This window comes from Eublepharis macularius, chromosome 4 (assembly GCF_028583425.1).
Source record: "Eublepharis macularius isolate TG4126 chromosome 4, MPM_Emac_v1.0, whole genome shotgun sequence".
Classification (NCBI taxonomy): domain Eukaryota; kingdom Metazoa; phylum Chordata; class Lepidosauria; order Squamata; family Eublepharidae; genus Eublepharis; species Eublepharis macularius.
Window position 1 is genome coordinate 159,353,939 of NC_072793.1, and position 27,583 is coordinate 159,381,521.

At 44.1% G+C, this 27,583-nt stretch overlaps 1 protein-coding gene across 2 annotated transcripts; it reads right to left on the minus strand.

The window, feature by feature from the left end:
- Nucleotides 1-1,632: 1,632 nt before the first annotated feature.
- On the minus strand, nt 1,633-26,092 carry LOC129328948 (C-type lectin domain family 2 member D-like). Of its 2 annotated transcripts, none has more exons than XM_054978286.1 (9): nt 25,821-26,092; nt 19,477-19,893; nt 16,836-16,858; nt 16,398-16,459; nt 14,020-14,115; nt 12,896-13,000; nt 10,708-10,886; nt 9,485-9,588; nt 1,633-7,366 (listed from the first exon to the last, which is right to left on the minus strand). In XM_054978286.1, the coding sequence occupies exons 2-9, from the start codon at nt 19,672-19,674 to the stop codon at nt 7,225-7,227; spliced, it is 909 nt and encodes a 302-aa protein (XP_054834261.1). In that variant the 5' UTR covers nt 19,675-19,893; nt 25,821-26,092; the 3' UTR covers nt 1,633-7,224. The 2 variants fall into 2 exon arrangements, with proteins under 2 accessions (XP_054834261.1, XP_054834260.1); XM_054978285.1 differs by having other exon boundaries at nt 16,392-16,459.
- Between the last annotated feature and the right edge of the window lie 1,491 nt (nt 26,093-27,583).

Sequence of the window (27,583 nt, forward strand, 5' to 3'; positions counted from 1 at the left end):
TATCTATCCAGCCACTCTCTTCCCCCTCCTTTCCATGCCCATCCTCTCCTTACCATCCTTCCCCTCTCCTCTCTTTCCTTTTTTTAAAAAAAATGTTTAAGTCCAGAGCTGTATCGATGAATCTCTAGTTTGAAAGCACGCAGGCGCAAGTTCTTTTTTTAAAATTCTTTTTGCTTTTGCATGGTTGGGAGTATTGTGTAGAGGGCTAAATATCTGGGTAACAGAAATAAAGATTTTAGTATTGAGTTTTAGATTCTCCTTTTTTCCCCATGGTGGAGAAACAGATGTTTGGGGGTAACAGAGGAGGCAGGGGTAGAGCTTTGTCAGTGATGCGTTGCTGCTCTGATGAGATGATCACTTCAAGATAAAATTCCTATTTAAAAATATTATTTCTCTTTGTTTCTGGGAAAGATCATTTCCTTGTTCGCGTGAGTGATTCAAGCACATGGGCGAATCCACCCCTTCCTCTATTGTTTCCACTAATCCGCCAATAGGTGATTTTCAGAGCCAATCAATCAGAGCCAAATGTGGAGTTCCTTAAAAGAAAAAAGAGGAGCACAGGCAAATCAGCCAATCAGGATCAACAAAACGAGGGGCAGAGGGGTGGTGAGGCTGAAATCCAGGAAATAGGTTGATACAGCACTCCTTCATTGCATCGATCCAGTGCATGTGCACACACACGCACACACAAAGGAAGAAAGGGCTGGCACTGTGACGCACTGGTGACAACAACGTAAGCACTCATGATCCTGACTCATTTTGGCACAGTGCTTCAGGCAGAGGTCTTTCACATCTCCTACCAACTGATCCAGAGGTCTTTCACATCTCCTACCAACTGATCCTTTTAGCTGGAAATGTTGGGGATTGAACCCAGGACCTTCCACTTGCCAAGCAGATGCTCTACCCCTAAGCCACAGCCCAGCGTGTTCTCCTTTGTCAGAGTATCTCTAGCCCTTCATCTCCATGATGGGAAAGAAGGAACACCCTTTGAATTTCTGCCCATCGTATCACCCACATATTCAATATTCAGTATTGCATTTCTTAATATTATTTGATCCAGGAGAAAATAACATCCCCCTCATTTCACCTGAAATTCCCTCCTCCCATTTAAAAACTTTGCTGCTATCCAAGTTCGATCAAATCAGAGCTGCACTGTCAGTATATACTGCCACAGGGTGGCCAAATTCTGTTACTGCAGTTGGCCATGCGCAGCAATTTCATTTGTTAAAAAGGTAAGGCCTCCCTTCTGACCTTGTTCCCCTTTATTCCCTCTGCCCTGCCACTCTGCATCAGCCGTCACTTGTGCAGATGAGTGTGTGTAGACACTTTGCCTGCAGTCAGGGAGGCAAAGGAGCTTTGTACTATCAGGCACTAATCACATGTACTAATCACACCTGGAACAGAACTGGGTATCTCTGACCCTCTGAAACCCTTATGCAGAAAAGTAGCACAAAACAGTGGAGTGCATCCCATGGCTGCATGAGCCTTGACATCTTTCACCCCACTGTTCCTTTCCTGCAGCAGTTCTCTATGACCCCTGAAAAAGCACTGGCAAGATGGACTCTTTGGACAAAGAAGGCGCTGGGCATTGGTTGTAATAAAAAGAGAGATCTGGGTGCAACTGCTTCCACCTTGATTTTATTATTTTATTGACATTATTTATAGTCTGCTTTTCTCACTGAGACTCAAGGCAGATTACACAGTGTAATTCGTTACAATCAACAGCAGGGACATCCAATGAACAACACGGTGGGTTATAGATTGCAGGAATTTGAAAACAAGCAGGAATCTGTTACAGAGCTGAAACAAACATAAGCAATTGAAACACAACATATTAAATGACATGGAAATGACCCAGTAGGCACATGCTTTCACTAACAGACAGTGCGCAGTAGTATAGTCTACCATCCCTATCTCTTTATCAAAGCATCTCTTTGAACCATTTCCTTACAGCACAGCCCTACTACCTGTGTAAGTAAGCTCTTCTGAATATCTCAGTTTTGCATAGTTTGTGGAAAGCCAGGAGAGTGGGAGCTTTCCTGAAGTCTTCAGGCAGGCCATTCCACAAAGGGGGAGCCACTACGAAGAATACATGTGTACAGGCAGCTGAGGATTTTGCCCAGTTGTATGGTGGCACGTGCAGAAGGCTCCATTCAGATGAGCACAGATGTCATGGTGGAGCATAGGGAGACAGGCAGTCTTGTAGATCTGAAGGCCAGTTTGGTCTAGTGCTTAAAAGCGGCAGGACTCTAATCTGGAGAACCGGTTTTGATTCCCCACTCCTCCGCTTGGAGCTGGCTGGGTGACCTTGGGTCAGTCACAGCTCTCTCAGAGTTCTCTCAGTCCCACCCACCTCACAGGGTGATTGTTGTGAGGATAATAATAACATGCTTTGTAAACTGCTCTGGGTGGGTGTTAAGTTGTCCTGAAGGGCAGTATATAAATTGAATGTTGTTGTTGTTATTTGTATGTAATGTTGAATTGAGCATGTAATGTTGAATTGAGCATGGGAACTGATGGGTAGCCATTGGAGTGACTGCAGAATGGGAGTTGACTTTGAGAGGAGACTTATACAGCGTGCATTAGAGTAGTCAAGTCTTGATGGTACCATGCTGTGGACCCAGACAGCCAGATCAGTCATATCAAGGTAGGGAGCCATCTTCTGGGCTAAGTTAAGTTTGTAGAAGGCACTTTTTCTGCAGTTGCGTTAAGTTGCTCTTCTAGCAGCAACACTGGATCCAATATAACCCCATGGCTTTTTTCAGAGTCTGCAAGGGTCAACTGAATCCAATTGAAAGTGGGGAGCACACTGTCCCTCAAGATCTCTGCCGTCCCAACCGGCATCGCTTCCATCTTGTCTGGGTTCAGTTTCAATTTGGACACTTTCAGCCATCTGACCACACTTGACAGAGAGTGATTCAAAATGTCTACTGCATCATCATGGGATTTGGATTGCGAGATGCAGAGTTAGTTGCCATCAGTATATTGATGACATCCAGTTTCATAGCTACTAATGATGTATCCTAAAGGCTTTACTTAAATGTTGAATAACATGGGGGATACAACTGAATCCTGTAGAATGCCACAAGATAATTTCTACACTGAAGATAGCTGGTCTCTTTTAATCATTTTACCTAGAAAGGGCAGATTAGAGACTGGGTGGTAATTGGTCACATCATTTTTGTCTAGTCATAGTCATAGTTTTTTTATGTAACAAGTGGATAACTGCTTCTTTGAGTGGCCAAGGGAAGGCGCCTTGAGTTTATGATTGATTTATGATAAATCTCAAGGGCTCATTTATGAGGTCCTTACAAGATTTTAGTAACCAAAATGGTCAAGGATCAGAGCTCACATAGTGGCCTTCAGAGAAGTCAGGATCCTGTCTGTATCCATCAATGTAACTGGTTTTCACAACATTGTTCCGACACACTTTCTCCATTTTTCACTGGGCAAGTTTGCTCTTTGTGCATCCTGACAGCAACTCTCATACTTAGTGGCTTGGTGTCCATTGGGGTCCAACAGCCCTTGCCAATACCTGTTTGGTGGTGGGAGTTCAAAAAGGCTCAAGACAAGAAAGGAAAGCATTTTTGGGGGGGTTTCTTTTTTAAAAAAATCAAGTGGATTTGGTGTATGGTGAATGGGAGACAGAAGCGGCTGCGGGGAAAGCAGCATTCTGAGTAAAACATTTGTGATACAATTTAGAGCACTTCTGAATATTTGATTAAAAGTGAACATTTTGTTTTTGAGTGTTTGGAGGTGGGAGAATTGCCCCATGATTAGCTCTCTTCTTGGCTGAGAGCAACCCTTCGCTAGCTGCTCCACGGCACTGTGACATTATATTCGTTTGCGTAACTGATATCATATCTGTGAGCAGTATGCCAGCTATGTCCCCCTGCATGAATATGATAGGGAACATGAGTTGCCAGCATGGCTCAAGCAAGGCCTTGCTTCTAGGAAATGTACCCTCTGCTAGAATAAAGGTTATGAAGCAATAAACATGTCACAGAAAAACCCCGTCTTCCCCAAATTGACTGATAGCAGATCGCCTCTACTTATGCTAGGTCACATTGACTCCCTTTCCCACAGGGCTCTGAAAATCTTTGTAGCACAGAGTAAGCATTTTCCAAATCAACATTTCATAATGAGGGTGAACAGGAGAAATTTTCTAGAAAACTTCAACTGCAGAATTTTAATTCTCTACGACATTTCTAAGACCTATATGAAGACAAGCTATCCTGCAATGGCAAGGGGCACACGGATCCAGAAATGGACAATCTCAGCTGCCAGCATTCAGGGGATATTCACAAGAAAGATTTGCCTTGAGGTTAATATTGTCACATGCAGGACAGTTTTTGCATCATCATGACATTGTCCTTTTGAGTTGGCTGGATGCAGCTTTTGAAGCAAAATGCGGAGGATTGGTGGCTTAGTAGGAAAGCATGTGCATTGCATGTGGAAAGTCTCAGGGCCAAGCTACAAGTGACGAATGATACAAGTTAGACACTTGTCAGCTTCCCTCAAGTTTTGATGGGAAATGTAGGCATCCTGGTCTTGCAGCTTGGCTCTCCAACTGCTGTCCAATGGACTTTTCAACTGTCACTTGTCTAACATTCCGCCAAGCTGCCTACATTTCCCATCAAAACTTGAGGGAAGCTGACAAGTGTCCAACCTGTGTCATTTGTCACTTGTAGTTTGGCTCTTAGAGCTGAACCACATGATACGAATTACACGCGAATGACACAAAAACTTACTTACACGTGTTCCAACGTTGTTTTCAGCTACACGCGCCAGGACTGCAGGACCTCCATCGAACCCGTGTTCGCGGTGGCATGGGTTTTCTCCGCGTACCTCCAAGATATCCCATCATGCATCTCCACTTTGCACAGATAGGAAGCGGAAGATATAGGAAATAAGGACACTCTGCATTGCTGACTTACTGATCGTGACCGCGTACATGCGCCATTGCAGCTACACTGGAGCAGAAAATTTTGAATGCGTGCCTGGACCAGGACACATGCTCATCGATAGAATGCTGGACATGGGCATTTGGGGTAAGACAGGACTCCTGACACTCGCTCAGTCTTGTGTAATTCGTATCGTGTGGTTCAACTCTTAGACTCAGTCTCTGACATCTTCAATGGAAGGTTCATAGGCAGCTCATGTTAGTGGGCAACTGCGGGCTAGATCAGTAATTTCCAATATGGTTCCTCTGGATACCATGCTGTCCACGAGAGTGCCCATTCAGAAACAGTTGCCTTCCTAATTAGATGCTTGGCTTGGAAACCTCCAATGTTTTGTGATCGGCTCTACCCTCATGGCAGCTATTTTGTGGAGTTTTCCATTACTTGCTGTCATAATTCCAAAAATGCTTACAAACTTTACATAGCTGGAGATCTCTGGTAGGGTTGTAGGGTTGCCAGCTCCAAGCTGGGAAATTTCTGTCGATCTGGGGGGTGAAACCTGGAGAAACCTGGAGAAAGTGGGGTTTGGGGAGCGAAAGGACCTTGGCATGGCATAATTCCATAAGTCCACCCACCAAAGTAGCCATTTTCTCCAGGTGAACTGATCTCTGTGGCCTGGAGACCAGTTGTAATTCCAGGAGATCTCCAGCCACTACCTGGAGGCTGGCAACCCTATAGGGTTGGCAGTGTGAGGCTGGCCCCTGGAAGAATAAGGTTCCCAGGCTTGTTGCTATGCTGGGAGTCCTCCCCTAATTACCTCTGTTGCCCACTGCTGCTCCAATGCTGGCATCTGTAGCACAATGGTTAAGTGGTTTGGCTGTGAATCAGCACTCTACTGGTTCGAATCCCACTACTGCCATGGGTAAGCCACTCCTCTCATCCCCAGCTCCCCAGCTGTATTGTGAGGATAATAATAACACTTAACTTTTCACCGCTCTGGGTGAGGCACTAATCTGTCTAGAAGAGCGATATATAAGTGCAGTTTTATGCTCCTCCACCACCTCCTCCACACTGGAATGTCACTTCCAGGTACAGCTCGGAAGTGGCAGTGGGTAGCTATAGAGTTTATCATAGAATTTCTGGAGATTTCTACAGCTACCCTTTGTTACTTCTGGGTTGTATTCAGGATTGGCAAGCAAACCTTGCTAGCGACATAATGATGTTGTTGTTGGTACGCTGGTGTCCCTTCTGGCATGGCCAGTAGTGATATCAGCATCTTGAGATAGTGAATAATTCCCCTTCCATTCCCCTCCCCATTTTTCTTCTAATCCCTAGGTTAGAATGACCAATTGACACAGCAGAAGGCACCCTCTGAAGTTCATCACAGGACACGAGTTATATATTTGTATTTATTGGATTTTTATCCTGCCATTCTCTGAAAAGCTCAATTGCTACTCACAATTCAGTTTAGATAAGGACTAACAACTACTGTAAGACTTAGCCCACAGTTTTACCCCCCACCCCACCCCCTTTGAGTGGGAGATGTTGCTATCTGCCTTCCACCTCAGTATGCTACCAATATACCTGAACCTTTAAGAAATTCAGAGACCTCATGACAAAAGTCAAACCCCTTAGATTTGGCCCTGAACAACCAGCAGCCCTCAAATATCATGAGTCTGAATCATGAAGTGTTATAAATGATAGGCTTGTTTCAGTTGCCATATGATTTTGAGTCTTTCTATTACATTTTAGGTTTATGTTCTCAGGGACTTTTCACAATTCTGGGGTGCAAAACTTAGAATCGTAGAATTGTAGGTTTGGGAGGTATCTCTAGGGTCATCTAGTGCAACCCCCTGCACAATGCAGGAAATTCACAAATACCTCCCCCCCTCATACACCCAGTGACCCTTACGCCATGCCCAGAAGATGGCCCAGAACTTGCATCTTTTTCCCAACCCCAAAGGAAAGCTGAGGCAGCTGACTTAATTTAATCATCACGGGACAACTTTCAACCAGTCAGCAGGTATCGGCAACTCTGCCCAAAAATTTGCACTATAATAACAAGACGACGTGAACAAAAATCATTTAAGGGTGGCTCTCTGGTGTTACCTTATGCCTGATTTCCAATCTACTGGCTCTGGAAATCATACTATAAGAAAGCTTGGCTACATGGATTCCCAAATCACCTAAGTCTCTGGCAAAGGTATGCCACCCTTAGACACTGGTGGTTAATTGACACACCACCACACACACAAGCAGGTGGCAGCTCACAACATGGGAAAGCACTGGTAGCTCTTTTGATACAAGATCAGTCCTTAAGTTTTCACGTGCCCTTGCAGCGGCCGGGGCTCCCCTCTTGTCTTGCTTTATGGCTGCACAGCCATTTCTTCTCAACGGAACAGTCAGTGCTGCTCACAAATCCGTTGTTTAGATAAGCACACTGCCCTTCTCCTTCCACTTCAAAGCTGCATAAGAAGAGCAATAAAATGGGTGAGTTCACATATCAACACTGATGCATTTAGGATATTTTTGTTCACGATATTTTTGACTTGCTTTTCCTACAGATGTGATCCAGGTGAGGTATACAAAAGCATAAAAAGCAACAAAACATTTTAAAATTAATCAAAACCCAGAACAAACAACACTAAAACAGCTTGAGATCTCTACCGATATACAGAGCTACCAGCTATCAGTGTAGCCTCACTGAGCGGATCAAAAAAATCTGTACAACAGGACCACCCAGGACTAAACTAGGAGACTTCCCAGGTTTTCAGGAGGGAAAATTAAAAGATTAAAAAGTGAGGAGAGAAAATAGAAAAAAATCCCCAAGTGTATTTTGATGCCTGATATACCATGAAAAGACTTTGTGAGATTTAGGTCACAGCCCCAAACAAGCCAATGCCTTTTGTACAATGTGCCAGGGAATTCGAGGAAAGGTTTGGAGCCCTATCCCAAGCATCGAGTGGGATGGCAACTGGTGCTGAACTGAGCTGGAAGATAAGTGGCAGAAGCCTGGGAGTTACAAGGCTGGGGAGAAGATGTGGACATGGAAGGGAAAAATGGCAGGGAGGTATGGAGAGGAGTTTTAGGAGCAAGCAGAGTGAAGAGGCATGAAGGGAATGGAAAACAGAGCTGAAGGCAGTGACATGGGAGGGGAAGAGATGGAAGGAAGTGGAGCAAGTCGGGAGAGAGGGAGGAAAAGCAGGCCCAGAGACATGAGAGCGCAGGGGCTAGCAATGGGGGAAACGATGGAGATGGAAGAATTGGCATCTTCAGTAAGGTGCCAGAAGTAGGGTTTCCATTTGTGCAGTAACATCAGGCAACCTCCTGCCCCCCCCAGGTCCACCACTCTCAGTAATTGTAGTGGAAGGAGGAAATAGGGCAAGGCATCAGTGACATTATAGGAATTTCCCCCAGTCTCTATGATAAAGACCATGGAGATTGGGAGAATTCCTACAGCAACATAGAGAAAGTGACTTCACATCCCCGAACTCCACCCTCCCGAGGCACCCCCTGAAGATCTCCCAGCATGTCAGTGCATGGCTGGCAACCATAACCAGAAGCTTCCATTTGAATCTGCATCAGGATCTAAATTAAACCGAAGTTAATTTAGGCCTTAAAAACAGCATCAGGAGGGCCTGTGGATGGGATTTCTTTAACATGGGGCAAATCCACATTACTCATTCTAAGTCGCATGTTCCCCGCATTCCCCACGCAATCCCGAGTGCCCGTCACATTACCTCATTAAGCAGACGCATTTCATTCGCATTTTTCCCGAATATGTGGTCACAGGTTTTCAACGGGAGTTTCACGGTGGCCGTGAACGGGCCAATGCGCAATTTACATGTTTTTTTAAAAAACCACCCCCCTTCCTGTCTCTCCGGCTGTTCCGAGAGTTCCTATTGGCTGATTCAACTTGCAAGTGCTCTGTAGTCTGCAAAAGACTGTTTTTGACTTCATAGCATTGGATTTATTGATTATGCTGTTTCTGAATCAAATCTGGTAGTTTGAAAAATCATTTTGGGGTGAATCCATCCTCAGAACGGACTCGCGAAACTTCCTTTTTAACTGTTTTTTATTTTTTTTATTTTATATTACTGTAATATCGAAATTACAAAATATCGAAATAATGACACTCCAAGGAAGTGAAACTTCAGTAAAATTCAGGCACTGAACTGTCCTGCATAGGCAATGCCCACGAAAGCTTCTCACATGCCTCCAAATTTCCAAAAAGGAAACGGGAGAGAGCCATCAGTGCTGTCAGTGGGGGAAAGAGAGGCATCATTATCTTCAATGATGTTTCTTTATAAGGCAAGATCGTAATAACGGAAAAGTGCACTCAAAAATTTTTTAAAAAATGGGCAGGAAAAAAAGGTCCCGCTCCAAAAAGTGGTTTTCGAGCGGCCGTGTGACCAGAGGGACGCGCGAGAAAGAAGGATTGGAAGCAGGAATGTGAACGAAGAGGAAAAAATCGCGGATTGGAGGCAAACGGAAGATATCCGATAAACATGCGGGTAATGGGTGAATGTGGATTCGACCATGCTAAACAAGAGAGAGACACAATGAAGGAAATAGGAACTTACTGGTTGTTGAACACAGTGCCATCAGGCCACTTCCAGATCTCTCCTGGTTCTCTGAGGAGACCCACCCAGTGGTTGAAGGGTCCTTTGTGATGCACTGAAGCATTCTGATTTTTTTAAAAAAAAGAAAAACAAAGTGGTTTTCAGAAGGAGGGCTTACTCATTTAAGGATACCAATTGATTCAAAGAAAGATATTTTATTTTTAACCTCCGAGGCAATTGGCAGAATATTGAACTGGTTTCCTACATTTTTCTGAGTGAATGTGGGAATTCATCAGCATAAGCATAAGTCATCAGCATAAGTTTCACACAGTGCACATGCGTGACCAGCGTCGTCCATCGTATCTACCAGCACCAACCTCAGAGCTGAGCAGAAAGCGTTTGCAATTAGTTCCACTCCTGCCAGAGTCAACTAAGTTCCGTCCCCCAAAGTGTCCTCAGTTTCATCTTTTGTTCCTACTCAGACAAAACTGTGCAATCCTACGCACATTATAAAGGCAAGGCTTGATATCTGATAGCATGAGAGGCAAACTGCGGTGGACGGTGCTATCTGTCCCACTTGACTGCGCCATGATCCAGCACCTCCTCCCGTTTGAACCACAGGTGGAAGCATAATGTGAGGTGACATGACCATCTTGACTGCCAGATTTTGGGTACCATCAAGGATGGCAAAATGGGAGCGCTGACCCACCCAGCAGGAAGATCTCCTGCTCAAGCTCCACTGGCATGAACAGGCGTTGCACAAGATCTCAGCATAGCTTCTGTATTCCAGGACACTTTGGGTGGATGAACTTTATGGTGGACACTGTCAATCATCCGAGGGCCGCTCGCTCAGAATGCAGGGAAGCGGCTATTCTTAGCGCGGAATTGGGTAGAATGCTGACTGCATGCTTTACCCTCGTTTATATCTCCATGAATAAAATGGGTAGAGGTTTTTTTTTTTTAAAGAAAGCTGAAAATTCAGGGAAGAGAATGTTGCGGGGGAGATACCTGTTGTACTTGATAACATTATAAAATACTTGTACATTAAAAAAGAACCTCAAGAGAGAGCACCACCTGGGGCAGGATATTCTAGGCAAGCTCTTCTGGTACAAACCACATGCACAACAGCTGGAAGGCATTTTGCAGCCTGAAGCACAGCTCAGAAATACTGGCTGCGTTCTGTCTGAAGGACATCGGTGCGGCAGCAGTGTTGCAGAGGCAATGTTAGCAGCTCCTTCTCTTACCAGTTTCTCTAAGTTATCAATCACGGCCAAGGAGGCCCCAAGAGAGGAACAGTGCTGCTGGCCAGCGCCCCAGGCCCCTTCCATATCCAAGAAGTGATAGCAGCTCCCTTGGGTCATGATCCAGCCATGTGGGCAACAAGGGGCAGCAGTGTGGGAGGACGGCAAATTGGGTTTAGCCACTGACAAGAAGAATCATCATGGTTTATTGGTTAAATTTGTACTCTCTCCCCTTTCTTCAAGGAGCTTGGGACGGAGACAGACAATACAGAAGGTGCAAAAGAGCTGCCACTCCATGTCTGCAAACCTCCTGCTTTGCAATGTCTGGTGCAGAGGAGGGCAAATTATGGCCTGAAAGCCACAGCAGGCGCACAGCAGGTGCACAGGACTTTTGCATCCAGCCTTAAAGTTGCTTAACAAAATGGCAAGAATGAGACAACGATCCCCCAAATTGGTAAACAGCTTGAGGTGGGGTTCCCAGCTTGGGAAATTCCTGGAGATTTGGGGTGGAGCTCAGCAGGAATATGATGCTGTGGTATCTATCTTCAAAGGAGCCATTTTCTGCAGAGCAACTGATCTCTGTAGTCTGGTGGCCACTTGTTATTCTGGGAGACCTCCAGGCCCTACCTGGAGGTTGGCAATGCTAGCTTAAAGGCCCTTAAGAGCATCATTGTGTCTCTGCCTGCTTTTGAGGGCTCTGGATTGGACACTGATTTGTTTCCATGAGCACTGCTGGTGCTTGAATTAAGAAGAGCCAGCATCCAAGAGTCTATCTACATGAGATGCCTCAGTGCATGTTCGTCAAGTGTAGGGAGATGCAATGTTAGCTGGGAAGCGTAGTTTAAAAAGACAGAGCTAGTGGAGATCACTCTTCAGAGGGTTTGTTGATTTCACCTCGCTTCTCCAAAGGCTCTGTCAATCCCACTTCTCTAGTCTAAAACTGTGTGGGATCAGAGGGCAGCAAGGAATGGAAATGGGTTGGAGCTGTCTTCTAGAACCAGGCTTGGATCTGGAGAGGTTATAATGTGCTGAAGTTTCCTTTCTGGCATTTCACAGCCCCTTCACGCAGTTCCAGTGTATAGCAAAGCTTTTGCCCTGCTGCTGGCTCTGTCTTTTTAAATTACCCTTCCTGGCTAACATTACATCTCCCAATACATGTTCTTCACGTGTCAGATGTCTCATGCAGAGACTCTCAATTGGACCCATCAAAATTTGACCAGGGACTCAGATATAGTCCACAGGACAACAAAACTGCCCATCCCTAGTCTAGCTGAAAACAGCACATGAGCCAAAAACATCACACTCTTCACTGATTGCCAGTATTGTGAGAGTGAGCCGGACAATGTACCATGTAATGATGTCTCATCAACTAGAGCTAGAAGGAAGGTAGGCAAAGAAATAGGGAGTGTTTGCAGCTCTAGATCTCTGAATTTCACACCAACATTGCAAAGCAGAATAAGCAGAGATAGTGACACTCAGGCTGATAATGAAAGTGTGGGACAAAAATCCAGTTTTTCACATCTCAGGTCTGTTCCGCAGCTGCTACATCACACTATCTCTTGTGAAGCACAGCCTCATAATGGAGACTTTGTCTGGAGCTCAGTTTTCCTGGCTATGTTTACATGGAGCTCCCAGATAGTTTGCAAGTGGAAGCACAGAAACCATCTGTTTGAAAAAGCCAGGCTTCCCATACTGTTTGCATACAAGCAATTTTTTATGGACAAATATTAAAACTGATATCCTCCACACACCCTGAAAATACGTTTTTTCCAAAAGAATAACAAAAAGAAGGTACAACCAAACGAACCATACCATGTTGTTTTCAGTTTGACTTTCATACAGCAAATGTTGAAAACACTCAGATCAGTTATTGCCGGTGTAAAAGGATGAAAGCAAGTAGTAAAAGTCAGCCATACTAAGAGCTAGACCCTTTGCACATGACAAGTTTGTTTGCACAGGGATGTAGGAAATGATAATTCACTTTGGCAAAGCATAATGTGTGAGAAACATACTCATCTTAGGAACAGTGGTTCCAAATATGTATATATATATATGACAAAAAATATACACCCATGGGCTTTCAGACATGACGGTATACAGAGTCAGGTTTAAAAACACCTTAAATATTAACTGGCATTAAAAAAAAAACCCAAGAATTTCTAAAGTTGAAATACACTGAATTTCCACTTACTTGTAAAAACGAAGATAGTCGTTACCAAGCCCACGATCTGGATAGTGAACAGTATCAGAACAATCCATGTGATCGAGTTCTGGATCCTTGAGTTTGACTGAGTGCCTGCAGGGATAACGTAAAAGACAATTAAAATCAGGTTATTCTGTTTATTTCCATCTCACTCGTCCTTTAAAGAGCTCTGGCCCCTTGCTTATCCTCTCAGCCACTGAGTGAGGCAGACTAGGTCCTCCAAGCTGAAATGAAGTTCAACTGTAATGACTGAAGCGAATGTGACTACAATATTACAGAGCTGGTATGGAGCAGAGGTTAGAATCTTGGACTCGGATCTGAGAGATCCCAGTTCAAATCCCCACTCTGCCACAGAAGATCACTGCATCACCTTGGGCCAGTCAAATCCACCTTGGGCGGATCACCTTGGGTCAATCAAATCCACTTCACAGTTGTATTGTGAAGAACAGGGCTTTTTTCTGGGAAAAGAGGTGGTGGAACTCAGTGGGTTGCCCTTGGAGAAAATGGTCACATGGCTGGTGGCCCCGCCCCCTGATCTCCAGCCAGAGGGGAGCTTAGATTGCCCTCTGCACTGCTCCGGCGGCGCAGAGGGCAATCTAAACTCCCCTCTGGCTGGAGATCAGGGGGCGGGGCCACCAGTCATGTGACCATTTTCAAGAGGTTCTGGAACTCTGTTCCACCGCGTTCCTGCTGAAAAAAAGCCCTGGTGAGGAAAAAACAGAGGAGAGGAGAACTTTATAAGCCGTTTGGGAGGAAAGCTAGGCATAAATAAATACACAAAATAGATCATGTTCAGAATAGAGGAAATCAGCACTCTGTGTCTTCAGCAGAATCAGCTGTAGGGAGTATTTCCGTATTTGAGCTTTAAATGGCTTTTGAGCCTCTTTTGTTCTATTTATTTGCAAGTCAATGTACATAGTTTTCAATAAAAATGAAGGTTCTAGCCAATATTAGTATTGTCAACTAATTTAGGGAGAAACCACTTCAAACTTCATGTTCGAAAATGCCCCTTACCAAGCTTTCCCTAACTGTGAACATCCCGAGGACATCTGGATGGGCCTTTGGACTGATCCACCAATGCAAACCGTACATTCTTAAGAAACTCAATTTACCTTCTTCCTTGCTATCGTTGAAGTTGAAGTCAACCCACTGCTCAATCAGCACCAGCTCATCTGTATGGTCCTTCTCATTCCCACTGAGTGTATCTCCTATAAAGGACAACAATGAGTGACCGCGGATTCCAGCTACACCTTCCACACATAGTTCCGTTAAAACTACACTGAGTAGTAGTAAGAAAGAATTGGAGGGAAATCTTTGAGGATTAAGGAGTACTGCTGGTATTTGGAGACTGGGCCTTGCCCACTGTTGGCAGCAGAACCCCTGCTGGCACTCTACATCCCCCTATGGGGCAGCAGGGGGGAAATAGGAGGGGTGAAATGCATTCATCGACACCAACACTGTAACATCACATCTGGATCCATAACAAGAAGTGACATCACCACACTGTGTAGGGCTGCCAGGCCCCCCTGGCCAACTGATTGGAGGTGGGGGAGACTTACCAAGTTGCGGGGGGGGGGGGACTCTCCATTAACATCATCACATCATCAAGTGATGTGCTGATGTCACTCCTGTGCACCTGGAAATGATATCTGCACATTGCTGAGGACACTGATCTTTGGGTAAAACACTATGCTTTAACCATAGTGTTTTGCCCAAATACCAGAGTATCCCCAACTTCGGCCTTTCCACACAACTTACCTTATTCTGCAAAATAGCGAAATCTCGTGTGAAATCTCACGAGAAGACGCTGTTATTGCATCTTCTCGCGCGATAACAGCGTCTTCTCATGTGATAACAGCGTCTTCTCGCGAGATTTCACTATTTTGCAGAATAAGGTAAGCCGTATGGAAATGGCCTTCCCCCAATGATGCGCTGATGTCACTTCTGGGGACATGGGGAATGATGACAGCATGTTGAAATGCTTCTGAATTCTCCGCCCCCCCCATTTCCCACCAATTTCCCTCTGCCAGCCAGTTGAGCAGCAGCAGGAAATATCCAGTGGCGGCAGAGGATGTCCTGGCCAGCGGAATGGTAAGGTTTATTTTATTTTATTCAGTTTTTCAATTTTTTGTTAACATTAACAAACAAACTTAAGTTAACAACAACTATCAAACACACAATAACGAATGAATGATTAATTGATCGCCCATTCTCGGATTCCTCGTTATATTCTCTGTTTGGTTTTAGCCAGGGCTTTTTTTCTGGGAAAAGAGGTGGTGGAACTCAGTGGGATGCCCTCGGAGAAAATGGTCACATGGCTGGTGGCCCCGCTCCCTGATCTCCAGACAGAAGGGAGTTTAGATTGCTCTCTACGCCGCTCGGTGGCGTGGAGGGCAATCTAAACTCCCCTCTGTCTGGAGATCAGGGGGCAGGGCCACCAGCCATGTGACCATTTTCAAGAGGTTCCGGAACTCCGTTCCACCGCGTTCCAGCTGAAAAAAGCCCCTGGTTTTAGCTTAAACTTGTAAAAAGCAAATATATACATATGTGATCTATTGACACAGGTATGCCATAGTAAAGTAAAGGTCTTGTTTCGTCGTATTCTTTAACATTTTCTCTTCTTTAGTTAGATATTTCAGGACTGGGGACCACTGTTCAAGCAGGTGGGAGTTGTGGTTTTGATTTTCCCTGTGTACTATTTGATCAGTGAGAATGGTAAGTTTGACACTGTGGGACGCTCTAGGATTCACATAAAACTAGAGCTTCAGGGGAATCTTAGAACATCCTATGATTTGATGACATCACTTCTAGTGATGCTGCCAGAAGAGATGTTGTGGCATCAACAGACACTTTTTTGTTAAGCCCCACCCCCCACAGTTTTGTTTTGGAGATGTCCTACTTCTACTTCTCCTACTTCCTATGCCTACCTTCTCAACTTGTACCACTGCAAGTAAATGGATATGATAACTCATATTTGCTTCATTCAGCTAGGGAACATATGCACAAGGGACTGGGTTTTAAGACAGAGATCCTTAGCTGGCTTTGGAATTTCGTGTGAAAACTACTGTTGAGCGTACAAGTGCTCAATCAAACAACCATGACTGTGCAAGAAGAGCTATAAAAATATATAGAATTTCCATTGATCAGCTGTTTGGGAGGAGGGCAGATGGCTGGATTCAATCTACTCCCCATAAACTGATCAGTGCAATGGTAACTTTGGCCTTTGAAGGCCAAAACATGTACAGTCTTGGCTATTTTGCACATTATTGGATAGGGGCCACAAAACTTCCAGAGTTCCGTCCTCCCAAAGGAAACTGATTCTGTAAAATTGCCCTGGAATTTCCTATCATTTGATGAAAAGTGAGGAGTGAAACAATGAAATAACATTATTGGTAAATTGATGATTTTACTTCCCAGACGTATCCTATGATTATGTTTCCAGATATTACCAGCTCTGCAGTTCAGGCACGTCACCTTTCTTTACCTTTACCTTTGGAGCCAGATGTTACATCTGAATTTCCAGAAGCGGATGTGTGTGAATCTTCTTTCCTCCTGCAAAGTAAAAACTTGAGAATTCATTCAACAAAATAAAGAACAGATACAAATTATTTCAAATGAGTAGCTGTATCACTTTATAGTTTTGCATCTACAGACTAACATGGCTAACTCCTCTAGTAGTAGAATAAAATTCCAGTAGCCCCTTGAAGACTAACAGAATTTTTCTGGGTGAGTCACACAGCTCAAAATAGTTAAAAATTATAACACTGTATATCAACTATTGTGAAAGCTTATCATATCACTTCTTCTGTACTCTGTGCCCTACTTCAAGCATCTGCTTGGTTGGCCCTGAGCATTTTAGGATGTTCACCTCTACCGTCTCTCCCCAGGAGGGATGCTTCAAACGGGGCAGAAGAAAAAGGGCACTTACCCACTCAGTGAGCTTCCAGTCTCCTGAGAGGGAGAAAAAACACACATTTATTTTACTAAAAGCCAATGAATGAGATAAGAATAATTACTGTTAGATTCACTCTTGTGAGCCCTTATCTGTAAGTAGGCCCTACAGAATTCTGTGGTTCTTTGAAGAAACTGAAAATGCATAGGACTGGGATGTTGCTTGATTAACCATGGCTATTTCCACTCGGCTTACCTTTTGCCGGAACACAGTGTCTTCTTGCGTGAAATTGCGCCAGGAAGACGCTGTTATCGTGCGATTTCGCGCGAGAACACGCTGTTATCACGTGATTTTGCGCGAGAATACGCTGTGTTCCGGCAAAAGGTAAGCCGTTGTGGAAACGGCCCAAGTGAGCTTTAACACGTTATAAGGAACAACCTTAAAATAGGCATTCAGGACAAGAAGGACTACCCCTTCTAAGATGGTGTCTGTTACTTGCATTTTTTAACTATTTGTATTAGGATAATTTTTTAATCATCCGTATGTCCAGTAATCATGGGTACTCTTTTAGCCAATCAAAATGATTTTGATCAATTTAACTGGTTAACTGACTAAAATTTGCAGGTCTATTATACAATCATAGGGTTGGAACCAGGCTAAAATTTACAGTAAGGGAAGGCACTTCCATCAGTGGAACAGAACTTCCCTGCCTCCCACTGCAGTCCATCAATGCCCCCGAAATGTTGTTCCTAGGGAACAGCGGACTCTCAAGAATGGCACAAGGGCCAAACTGAGGGTCTGCAGCAGAAATGGAAAATTGGCAGTGAGTATACCTCCCCTTTAGTTAGTGAAAAATTTGATCTGGATTCAACCCATGGTATATAATGCTGAAAAATAACGCCAAAGATATGCCTTCATGGCCAATGAAATTCATGAGTGGCTTATAAGACACAGCAATGTTTTCTCTGGAGAACTTATGCTGATCAACAGTTGAGAGGGCCAGGTCTCCCATTACAGCTGGAGAACTCCCAGCTTTGGCACCAGTTTCCCACTGCTGCTTCACAGTACAGGTAAAATTGGGCTGGGCTTGCTGGCCTAGCACCTGTGTGCGACATCACTTCCAGTATAAAACCAGAAGTAACATTATCACATTGAGATGATGCTCTAGGATAAACCCAAAATTCTATGGTTTAACCATACAGTTTGGGGCAAATCCTAGAGAGTTAACCACCTATACGGTGACATCACCTCCAGTTTTGCTCCTGAAATGAAGTTGCGCATTGGTGCAATCCTGCTGCAAATGTCCCCACCCCCCAGCATCTCCCAATGGGTTGCCAGCTGTGGACAGAGTCTTTATTGACAACAATGCATTTTATCCTCAGTTTCAGGCAAAAAATATTTTTTAGCCATAGATAAAACGGTGGGCCGTGATAATGAAATATTAATCTCACACTGAAAATTATGAATAATGGACTTTAGGCCTAAATTAGAGAGTGAATAGGAGATGTGAAGACAATCTCCCGACTTTCTTTCTTTGTTTTTCTGAGAAGTCACACAGGAGTAATCAAGGGCACCCTTTTAATAAATCAAAAAGATCTACATTAATTGATCTATTTGGTTAATTAACTCAGTGTTGCAGCCCTTATACATAGATATCTAATATATAGATAACTAATCTATCTAATCTATCTATCTGATTTACCGATTTTTTATTCCACCTTTCCTCCAAGGAGCTTATGGTTCTTTCTTCACCATTTTATCCTCATAACAATCCTATGAGTTGGGGTAGAGAGAGAGAGAGAGAGAGAGAGAATGATTGGCCCAAGGTCACCTAACAGACTTCATCATTATGTGAACTGAGGTCTCCCAGATCCTAGTGTGATATAACCACAACGTTCCAATGTACATGGGAGGGATTGGTTAACTCCTTCCTAGCACCAAGGACCCCCTTGAGGGTCCTTGGTGCTAGGCAAATCATATGATTTTTAATATTCTATTTGAGTTGGGTCTACACAGTATGAAGATCAGCAGAAGGAACTGTTGTCTGGGGGGCCTGCAAATGGCTCTCAGCAGCGCTTAGTAGTGACGATGACTTCAAAACTCCCTGTCCACAAAGTCTCTTCTGATACTGAAACTGAAATCTTTTCAGTACCAGATGGAAACATTTTCATTTTCTCAAGCTTTGGGGTAACTGTTTCTCTCCCCCACTTCATCCTGATTTTGAGATGTCAGTTGAAATCTATCCTTTAGGATATTTACAATTTTTATCTATAACATGCTGCTTTTTATTCCTATATATGTCTTTTAATTTGTGGTGTTTCTACTGTAACTTCCATCTGTTTTTGTGAGCTGTCTCAAAGGTATTTCTACAGAGATATTAATATAAATAAACACTACAGTGCCCCTCTATCTTTTATCCTGAAAGAAGAAAAAGTATAAACTAGTGATTTTGAATAGACAGGTATAATGGCCATCATTCATAGCCTACTAGCCTTGGGCCAGACTACTCTACTGTGCCTTATGTGGGGCTGTCCTGGATGACTCCTCAAGAAATTAGCTCTGCTGCAGATGGAGGTGTCTGAAAAAGGTAGCCCAGGGAGAGAACATTAAGCTTCTCCATTGGCACAGGCCTCTTACTGCCTTACAGACAAAATTCATTGTACTGATTTTGACCCACCTGCTTTTTCGTACTTGCTGTCTGTTCCCTGGGAATCAGAGTATGTGATTCGTGAATCTTGGATTCTCCACATACTTCACACAGTGGGATTTGATCCTCCTTGCAAAAGAGATGTACATCTTCTTCGTGTTTTTCATACACATTCTCAGATGATAGTTCTGTTTTCTCTACAGTGGTAAGTCTAGGGCTATCTCCCATTTTCCTAGGCGTTTCCAGGTTGGGTTATTTATTTTTTTCCAGGACGATTTCTCTGCCACCAGAGCAAGTGACTTTCTCTTTTAGATCTTTCCCCTGAGGATCGCTTGGTTCACAAAAATTGTGCCCGCGGTGTCAGATGGCTGGGTGTTGACAAGGCTCCAAACAAATCAAATGGTTCCCCTCTTGGACTTTTGGGAAAGTGCGCCTTCACAATGCCTACTGCACAAAACAGATGAGACATTCTTACATACCCAGCAGAAGTTATAAGAGATTCACAAAAGGTAAGCAGGTAAAGCTTTTATGTGGGGGGACCCCTTAGTTTTGGGCTGCAGTAAATTTCACTGAAATCAATGAGCCTAGTTTATTGTTATGCCTTGCTCAATTTTTTCAAGGGGATAGAAGTGTGACAAATGTTACTTGGATTAGGGCCTTTATTGGTAGTGCTTTGTTATCTCCAAGGAGCCCCATGGTGCAGAGTGGTAAGCTGCAGTACTGCAGCCCAAGCTCTGCTCACGACCTGAGTTCGATCCTGGCGGAAGCCAGGTTCAAATAGCCGGCTCAAGGTCGACTCAGGGCCAAGCTACAAGTGACAAATGACACTTGAATGGCAAGTGGATTGAGTGGAGGGCAAGTGAACAGGGAGAAATACACTTGCCGTTCAAGTGTCATTCGTCACTTGTAGCTTGGCCCTCAGAGCCAAGTTGGAAGTGATGAATTACACTTGAATGGGAAGTGAACAGACTCACATGTATTCCTCCCTGTTCACTTGTGCTCCACTCGATCACTATGTACAAATGAATGGCAAGTGAACAGGGAGGAATACATGTGAGTCTGTTCACTTCCCATTCAAGTGTAATTCATCACTTCTAGCTTGGCTCTCAGCCTTCCATCCTTCCGAGGTCGGTAAAATGAGTACCCAGTTTCCTGAGGGTAAAGTGTAGATGACTGGGGAAGGCAACGGCAAACCACCCCCATAACAAAAATCTGCCAAGAAAATGTCGTGATGCAACGTTCCCCCATGGGTCAGTAATGTCTCGGTGCTTTTTTACCTTTACCTTTTTACCTTGTTATCTCCACTCCTGACCTGTTATCATTGAAATAGTAATATATAAGAGCAGATTGCTGCAGTGGGACATCCTGCCCACTTATTACAGTGTGGTAGCCATGGTCAACCATTACAGCAAAGCAAACGTTATTTCTGTGACATCTCAAATTTTTAAAAAGATGGTAGATTTGTTAAGGCCTAAACTTTCATGGGCTAGAGTCTGCTTCATCAGATGTGTGATGCAGATCAAGAGGCTATGAAATGCAAGAGGTACAGTCTGTGACATGTCTATGCAATGTTCAAAATTTAGACCAGGGAGGAACCGTGACTAGAGATGGGCACGAACCGAAATACAAACCAAAATTAAGCATGAACCAGACTGGTTCGCAGTTTGCGAACCACGGTTCATCAGATCCCATTTCTGACGAACCGCCATGAACTTTAGGCTGGTTCATTTGGTTCATTTTTTGGTTCGTCACTGCAGACAGCTTGGTGCTGATCAATTGGTTTCCTAGGCAACAGGGGATGGACTTCCTGCAGACCTTCTGCTGACCCGGAAGTGAACTTCTGCTGACCAGGAAGTGGCCTTCTGCTGGCCCGGAAGTGATGATTTTCTGACCCTGGATGTGCCGTTTTCACGAACCAAATGTACCGGTTTGCGAACCAGTGGCAGGTTCGTGAAAGTTCGTGGTTCATGGTTCGTGAAATTTGACGAACCATGAACCACATGGTTCGGGTTTTTTTCCGGTTCATGCCCATCTCTAACCGTGACCATTTGCAACAGCAGTAATTTATCACATTTTTATCATGCAGAAACACATCCTGTCTGTGCCGCACTGTCCTAACCTGAATCAAGGCCCGTGCATTTGCAGAGTTGCCAGTGATACCACAGCCAAGCTCACCTATAATAACAATTGTATGCTGATGGACCTAATACAAGCAGTGATTTCTTACGTGTTTGCAATAAGCAGTTCACAATTGCTTAGTAACTTTGAGAAACTATGTTTAGTTACATTGAGTATTGAAAACAAGAATTCAGAGCTGTGTCTCAGAAGATAACGGTATAATAGCATTGTTTGTTTGCCAGATACATTACGTCAGAAAGGAATTCTTAAAAAAGTAACATACACAAGACAATGTCTTATTCTGTAGTGTCACACATGCACAAATGTGACATAAGCTGACTTTGCACTAAAAAGGCGACATGTGTACTGAAATTTCTAAATCAAAAAGAGTCCAGTAGCACCTTTAAGACTAACCAATTTTATTGTAGCATAAGCTTTCGAGAATCAAGTTCTCTTCGTCAGATGCCTGATACAGAGACTGGTCAAATACAGAAGAGCAGGAGAGAGAAGAGGCAATTAGGGGGAGGAAGGGGGAGGGAGCAATCAAAACATTCCTTTGCTAGTATATGTAAACATCTCCTTTTAGTGTGTGTATCAGTTGGCTTCAAAGGAGTTTGCCCTGTTAGTTTGTAGAAGCTAACAGGGCAAACTCCTTTGAAGCCAACTGATACACACACTAAAAGGAGATGTTTACATATACTAGCAAATGAATGTTTTGATTGCACCCTCCCCCTTCCTCCCCCTAATTGCCTCTTCTCTCTCCTGCTCTTCTGTATTTGACCAGTCTCTGTATCAGGCATCTGACGAAGAGAACTTGATTCTCGAAAGCTTATGCTACAATAAAATTGGTTAGTCTTAAAGGTGCTACTGGACTCTTTTTGATTTTGCTACCACAGACTAACACGGCTAACTCCTCTGCATCTATGAAATTTCTAACTACGACATATACTATGAACCAATCATATTGTAATTAAGTACACTGATATTGTGATGTTAAAAATGCTATAAAAACTCTGCTGCTCAAGAGAGGAGCCAGAAGAAAACAATTTTGGGGGCTTCTAAGGCCTAGTTTCCCTCCCACTGTTGCAACAATGAAATAAATCTAACCCTCTTCTTACTGGATATGGGCACGAATGGAAAAAAATGAACAAGCTGTTCATTGTTCGTTGCCATCCATGAACAACGGACAATCAATAGTAACGAACATGACCCTGTTCACAAACATGTTCGTTGTTCGTGGCCCCTTAAAGATCCCTTTAAACTATCAGCTGGCAGGCGGCAGGGGGAATTCCCCCCTGCCACCTGCCAGCTGATAGTTTAAAACGCCCTTTCCTGCCACGTGCAAGGGGCAGGGCCCTTTAAACACCCCACAAACTGACCTTCCTAATGTCCAATACCCACCAAATTTGCAGGGAACATAGTCCTCACTGTCCTCCAAAGACCCCCAAGTTTCAAAGAGATTGCACCCTGGGAAAGGCATGATGCATGGGTCTCCCCTTTTGTTGTCATTTTCTCTTCACAGTGGCAAAAACGGGACTCTCTGCTGGAAGTACTTTGAAGGGTTAAAGCCATAAGGAAAGCCAGAAGGAGTTCAGACAGAGTTCAGTCCCTACCATTGCCAGGGGAACTGATTGAAAGGCCCCAGACTGTCTGGCTTGATGAACGGCTGACAAAGGCAACAAACGAGGCTTGCAAAGACCACTTGTTCATTTAGAAGAGAGCCTCATGAACTGCTTGTTCATGAACAGACAAACGGGCTGTTCGTGGTTTTTCCCTCGTTCGTAATGCTGTTCGTGCCCATGTCTACTTCTTACTCCTGGCCTCCAGTGACTTATTGGGTGGGGCACTGGAGAAGACAGAGTTCCCACGTGGGAACTTGCAACTGACATTAGATTAAAAGTTCTTGTGGAAGGCAAATGTAAAACAAGATGTAACACACTTGGTGAGCCTAACGCTACTGTTTGGAATGTGAAAAAGGGAGAATCAAAGGTGGGATTAGAATAGTAAAAGGCAGCTTATTAGGACTGGGGTGGGGATGGAGCCTGGGGAGGGTTTTTTTGAGGAGGGACCTCTGTGGGAGATAATGCTTTCGAAGTCACCTTCCAAAGCATCCATTTTCTTCAAGAGAACTGATCTCTATTGTCGGAAGAGCAATTATAATTCTGAAAGATCAATGGCCCCACCTGGAGGTTGACATTGACAATCACATTGTCAACTTTGGCTTCTAAAATTCCTAGAGATTTGGGGGTGGTGCCTGGACTGGGGAGGGCAGAATCTGGGGAAGGGAAGAAGCTCAATTGGGAGCCCTGGGGCAAGACCAGTAGATGAGGGGGTTAAGGCCATGTGCCCAGGAGCCAAATTGAGGGAATAAGGGTGGGGGGACAGACGAAGCTGACAGAAAATACTAATTCCTCTGATGTGGACAGCTCCCTCTCTGGCTGAGGAAATATTCAGGAGGGAAAAGGAAGCAGAAAAGGAATCCAAAGGGAACCGCAGTGTTCAGAGAAGCGAATTTTGAGGTCCAGAAAAGCTGGTGCTGAAAATGAACTTTTTTTTAAAAAAGTTGCAAATTTAATGTTGCTAGGTTCTTAGAATCTATGCAGAATATCTTTTCTTTTGCTTTGAAAAGTATCAAACATTTAAAAAGCAGCCTCCTAAGGAGTCAGATGAGGAGTTGGTGTCATGATGATTAAGGTGAGACTGGACAAGGGAGACTCATGCTCAAAATCAAGCTTTCTGGCTGACTTTGGGCCAGTTACTCTCTCTTAGGGCCAAGCTACAAGTGACGAATGACACTTGAACGGCAAGTGTATTTCTCCGTTCACTTGCCCTCCACTCAATCCGCTTGCCGTTCAAGTGTCATTCGTCACTTGTAGCTTGGCCCTTAGCCTAAGTTATTGTGAGAATCAAATGGAGAGGAGAATGATGTAAGCCACTCTTAGCTCCTTAGAGGACATGTGGGATACAAATACATTTAGTAAATAGGTCCATCAGACGCGTTCTCTCTGTTATATGGAAAACCTCAACTAGCAACCATCCAAAAAGGAGGGGCAGGGACCATTTCACCAGTAGAAAACTGGCCAGTTGACCTAGGGTTACCTCCCACCCCTGTAAGCAATGCAGTATTTATTTATTTATTTTTAATTTAGCTAATTTATACCCCACTTTTCTCCCCAACAACGATCCAAAGGGCCTACATCATTCTGCTTTCCTCCATTTTATCCTCATGACAAACCCGTGAGGTGAGTCTGATTCAAGGTCACCCAGCAAGGCTCCATGGCAGAGTGGGGATTTGAACCTTAGTCTCCCTGACCCAAGCCTGACACTCTACATGATATAATACTGGCTCGCAATAATATAACATTAAGCTGACTTTGGGTACAAGATTTTAGGATTCTAGAGCTAGAGGACAACATAAATACATCAAGTCCAACCTCTTGCTCTGGAGCCCAGACATCAGCTCTCCCTGCAGATAAACTCATATAGTCAAACCAAATACTCCACACCAAAAACCTGTAGAAGTGCTCAGCAAATGCTCAGCACCAGAGATTATGAGGGAAGGCAAAGCTCTTGCTCACCAATTCTTTCTAATACAGTAGACCTTGAGCATTAAGCACATCCCTCTCAAAAGCTACTGCCCAAAAAAGCACCAAACTCAAGGGAGAAGTGGTGTGGGCCTTGCTCTTCAGTAGGGCAAAACAAACAACCCAACTTTGTGACCCTAATAATAATAATTGTGCTTATATACCGCTCTTCTAGACAGATTAGTGTCCCACTCAGAGCAAGCCTAATAATAGTTTCTTTCACAGATATACCCAGCATCTTGAGGCCCCTTTGCTCCCGTGATTATTCTGAAGGAGAATGTTCCAGAACGTTGCAGTTCAAATGCAATAACAGTTAGCAGCTGTACAGTGGTTCTGAATATTCAAAGCATTTCACAGACATTTTCTTCTTGCTGTGCGTACAACAGCTTTGTATGGTAATCATGTCAGGAGGATTACATACTAACCCCATATTGAGGAGGAAGGCTGAAAGAGTGCCTTGCCTGAGGGTCTGTACATGAAAATAGATGAGCTTTGAAACCATGACTTTCTCGTTTGTGGTTCAGTCTTGTAATCACTAGGCCCCTGAAGCTTTCCAAAGAAGTTCCTGAGAAATAAGGTTCTATTCTGATAAACATGAGGCTTCTGATAAATCATGGAAATAGGCTATACATTCCTCCCCCTCCCCACTTCAGATCTTTATCAATTGCCTACCTGGGTTCCTGCAGCTTGGGCCTCCCTCCAGTAATCCTCAGAGCAGTTTAGGGGGAAGCTTGGGCTCCTGGCTGAACTCTAGCTCTCGCATTCTCTGGCCTATAGCTCTTGCCTCCAATGTGTGTGATTTTGTCCGTTGGTTGAACTACTTCACGAGAAAATGGGCAGCAAACTAAAAAGGGAGCTGTGAAAATCATCAACAGGAGGGAGGGGGATGGGTGAACAGGTTCATGACAAAGTGGAAGGGCTAAATCTGCCCAGCGCAGACTTTGCCAATGCTAGCAAGGCCTTAAATAACAGAGGGATGTCAACACCGAGAGGTCAGAGGCTCTTTGGAGCGACGGGCACAAGTGTGACCCAGAGTGACCCATAGGTGTGGAAAAAGGGAACCGCTTGAGACAACAAATTCCCCCAGACTGCAAAAACAGCAGATTTGCCAACTTTGAAGCTTCTGAAATTACAAACCCGGACACCTGCTTCAATGGGACTTGGTTCTTTAGAATCACAACAGGACAGGGAAAAGCCAGGCGTGAATCACAGCCTAGGATTTTTTAAAAAAAACACTCAGCCTTGTCAATTCTGTGGCTTTGGGTCGTATGAGGTAATTTGGTCTTTTGTTAGGGAATGTGTGTCAGTCCTATTATGAGTACACAAGATCTTGACAGATTATTGGCAGGTTCTGTCTGTCTCGTCAGCATGGAGACGCTAAGGCCCTGCGCAGGAGACTGAATTTAGTACCCTAGACAGAATTATCCAAAGTTGCATGTAGAATTTCTAACTTCAGGACTAGAATTTGAGCTCAACAGTTAAAATGGCGTTGCAGCATGGGACATGTCTCCACCCTGCAAAAGCTCCTGCCAGTTGCCAGTGCTGGACTGGTAACCCTAATATGGCTGGTTTCCCTGAGGTTTCCTGGCCCTGCCCTCTGTACACAGCCCAAAAGGAAAGATAGAAACACCTTTTTAAAAAATTAACTGTTTTGAGAGGTTTCCCCAAATTCTTCATAGTTCGAGGCTATTTTAACAGAGTTGTTTCTGTCCACTTAATCATTTCTAGCAGAATCCTTGTTGCAGTAAGTTATTTTATTATTGTTAGGTCTTTAGAAATTAAATAAGGCTACTCTGCACCCCCCCATGAAAAGCAAGACACCCCCGTTGCACTTGCAGCAAAACAGAATAACTTCATTTGTAAGTTTTATTTCAATTGAGAGAAAAGCAAAAAACCTCACCATTTTTTAAGTTGAATTCTGATTATTGCGTGAGTGTAAGGTGCCATCAAGTCACAATTGACTTATGGCGAACACTGCTATGGCTATCAAGGCAAGTGACAAACAGAGGTGGTTTGCCATTGCCTTCCTCTTCAAAGTCTTCCATGGTGGTCTCCCAATCCAAGTACTGGCCCTGCTTAGCTTCTGAGATCTGATGACGTCGGGCTATAGCATGCTACATTCCCTCCTCCTGATGACTGTACAGCTCAAGAAACGAACTACTCAGTGCAAGAATGCATCACTTTTATTAGAAATCTAGCCAGAAGATAAGAGAGAGCACAGTAATTTGTGACAGGAACATAAAGGAAGCTGACGACTTACCGGCTGGCTGTGTTGGCGCCGGGTGCAAGACGAAGTGGAGGCAGGATTAAGAAAGGAGGAGGAGCATCCATCCTGCACTGACCCAGCAGCATGGTCAGTGCCATTATTTCTGAGCATCCGCAGGAGCAGCTGGTCACCCTCCTACCCTCTGCTGATTAAGGACTATTGGGGGGCA

Excerpts from the sequence above, each read along its gene's own strand:
- LOC129328948 (XM_054978285.1), bottom strand. The coding sequence starts at position 19,674 with ATGGGAGATAGCCCTAGACTTACCACTGTAGAGAAAACAGAACTATCA. Across the intron at positions 16,460-16,835 it reads ACTGGAAGCTCACTGAGTGG|GAGGAAAGAAGATTCACACA; the intron begins GTAAGTGCCCTT and ends TTTACTTTGCAG. Across the intron at positions 13,001-14,019 it reads CAACGATAGCAAGGAAGAAG|GCACTCAGTCAAACTCAAGG; the intron begins GTAAATTGAGTT and ends TTATCCCTGCAG.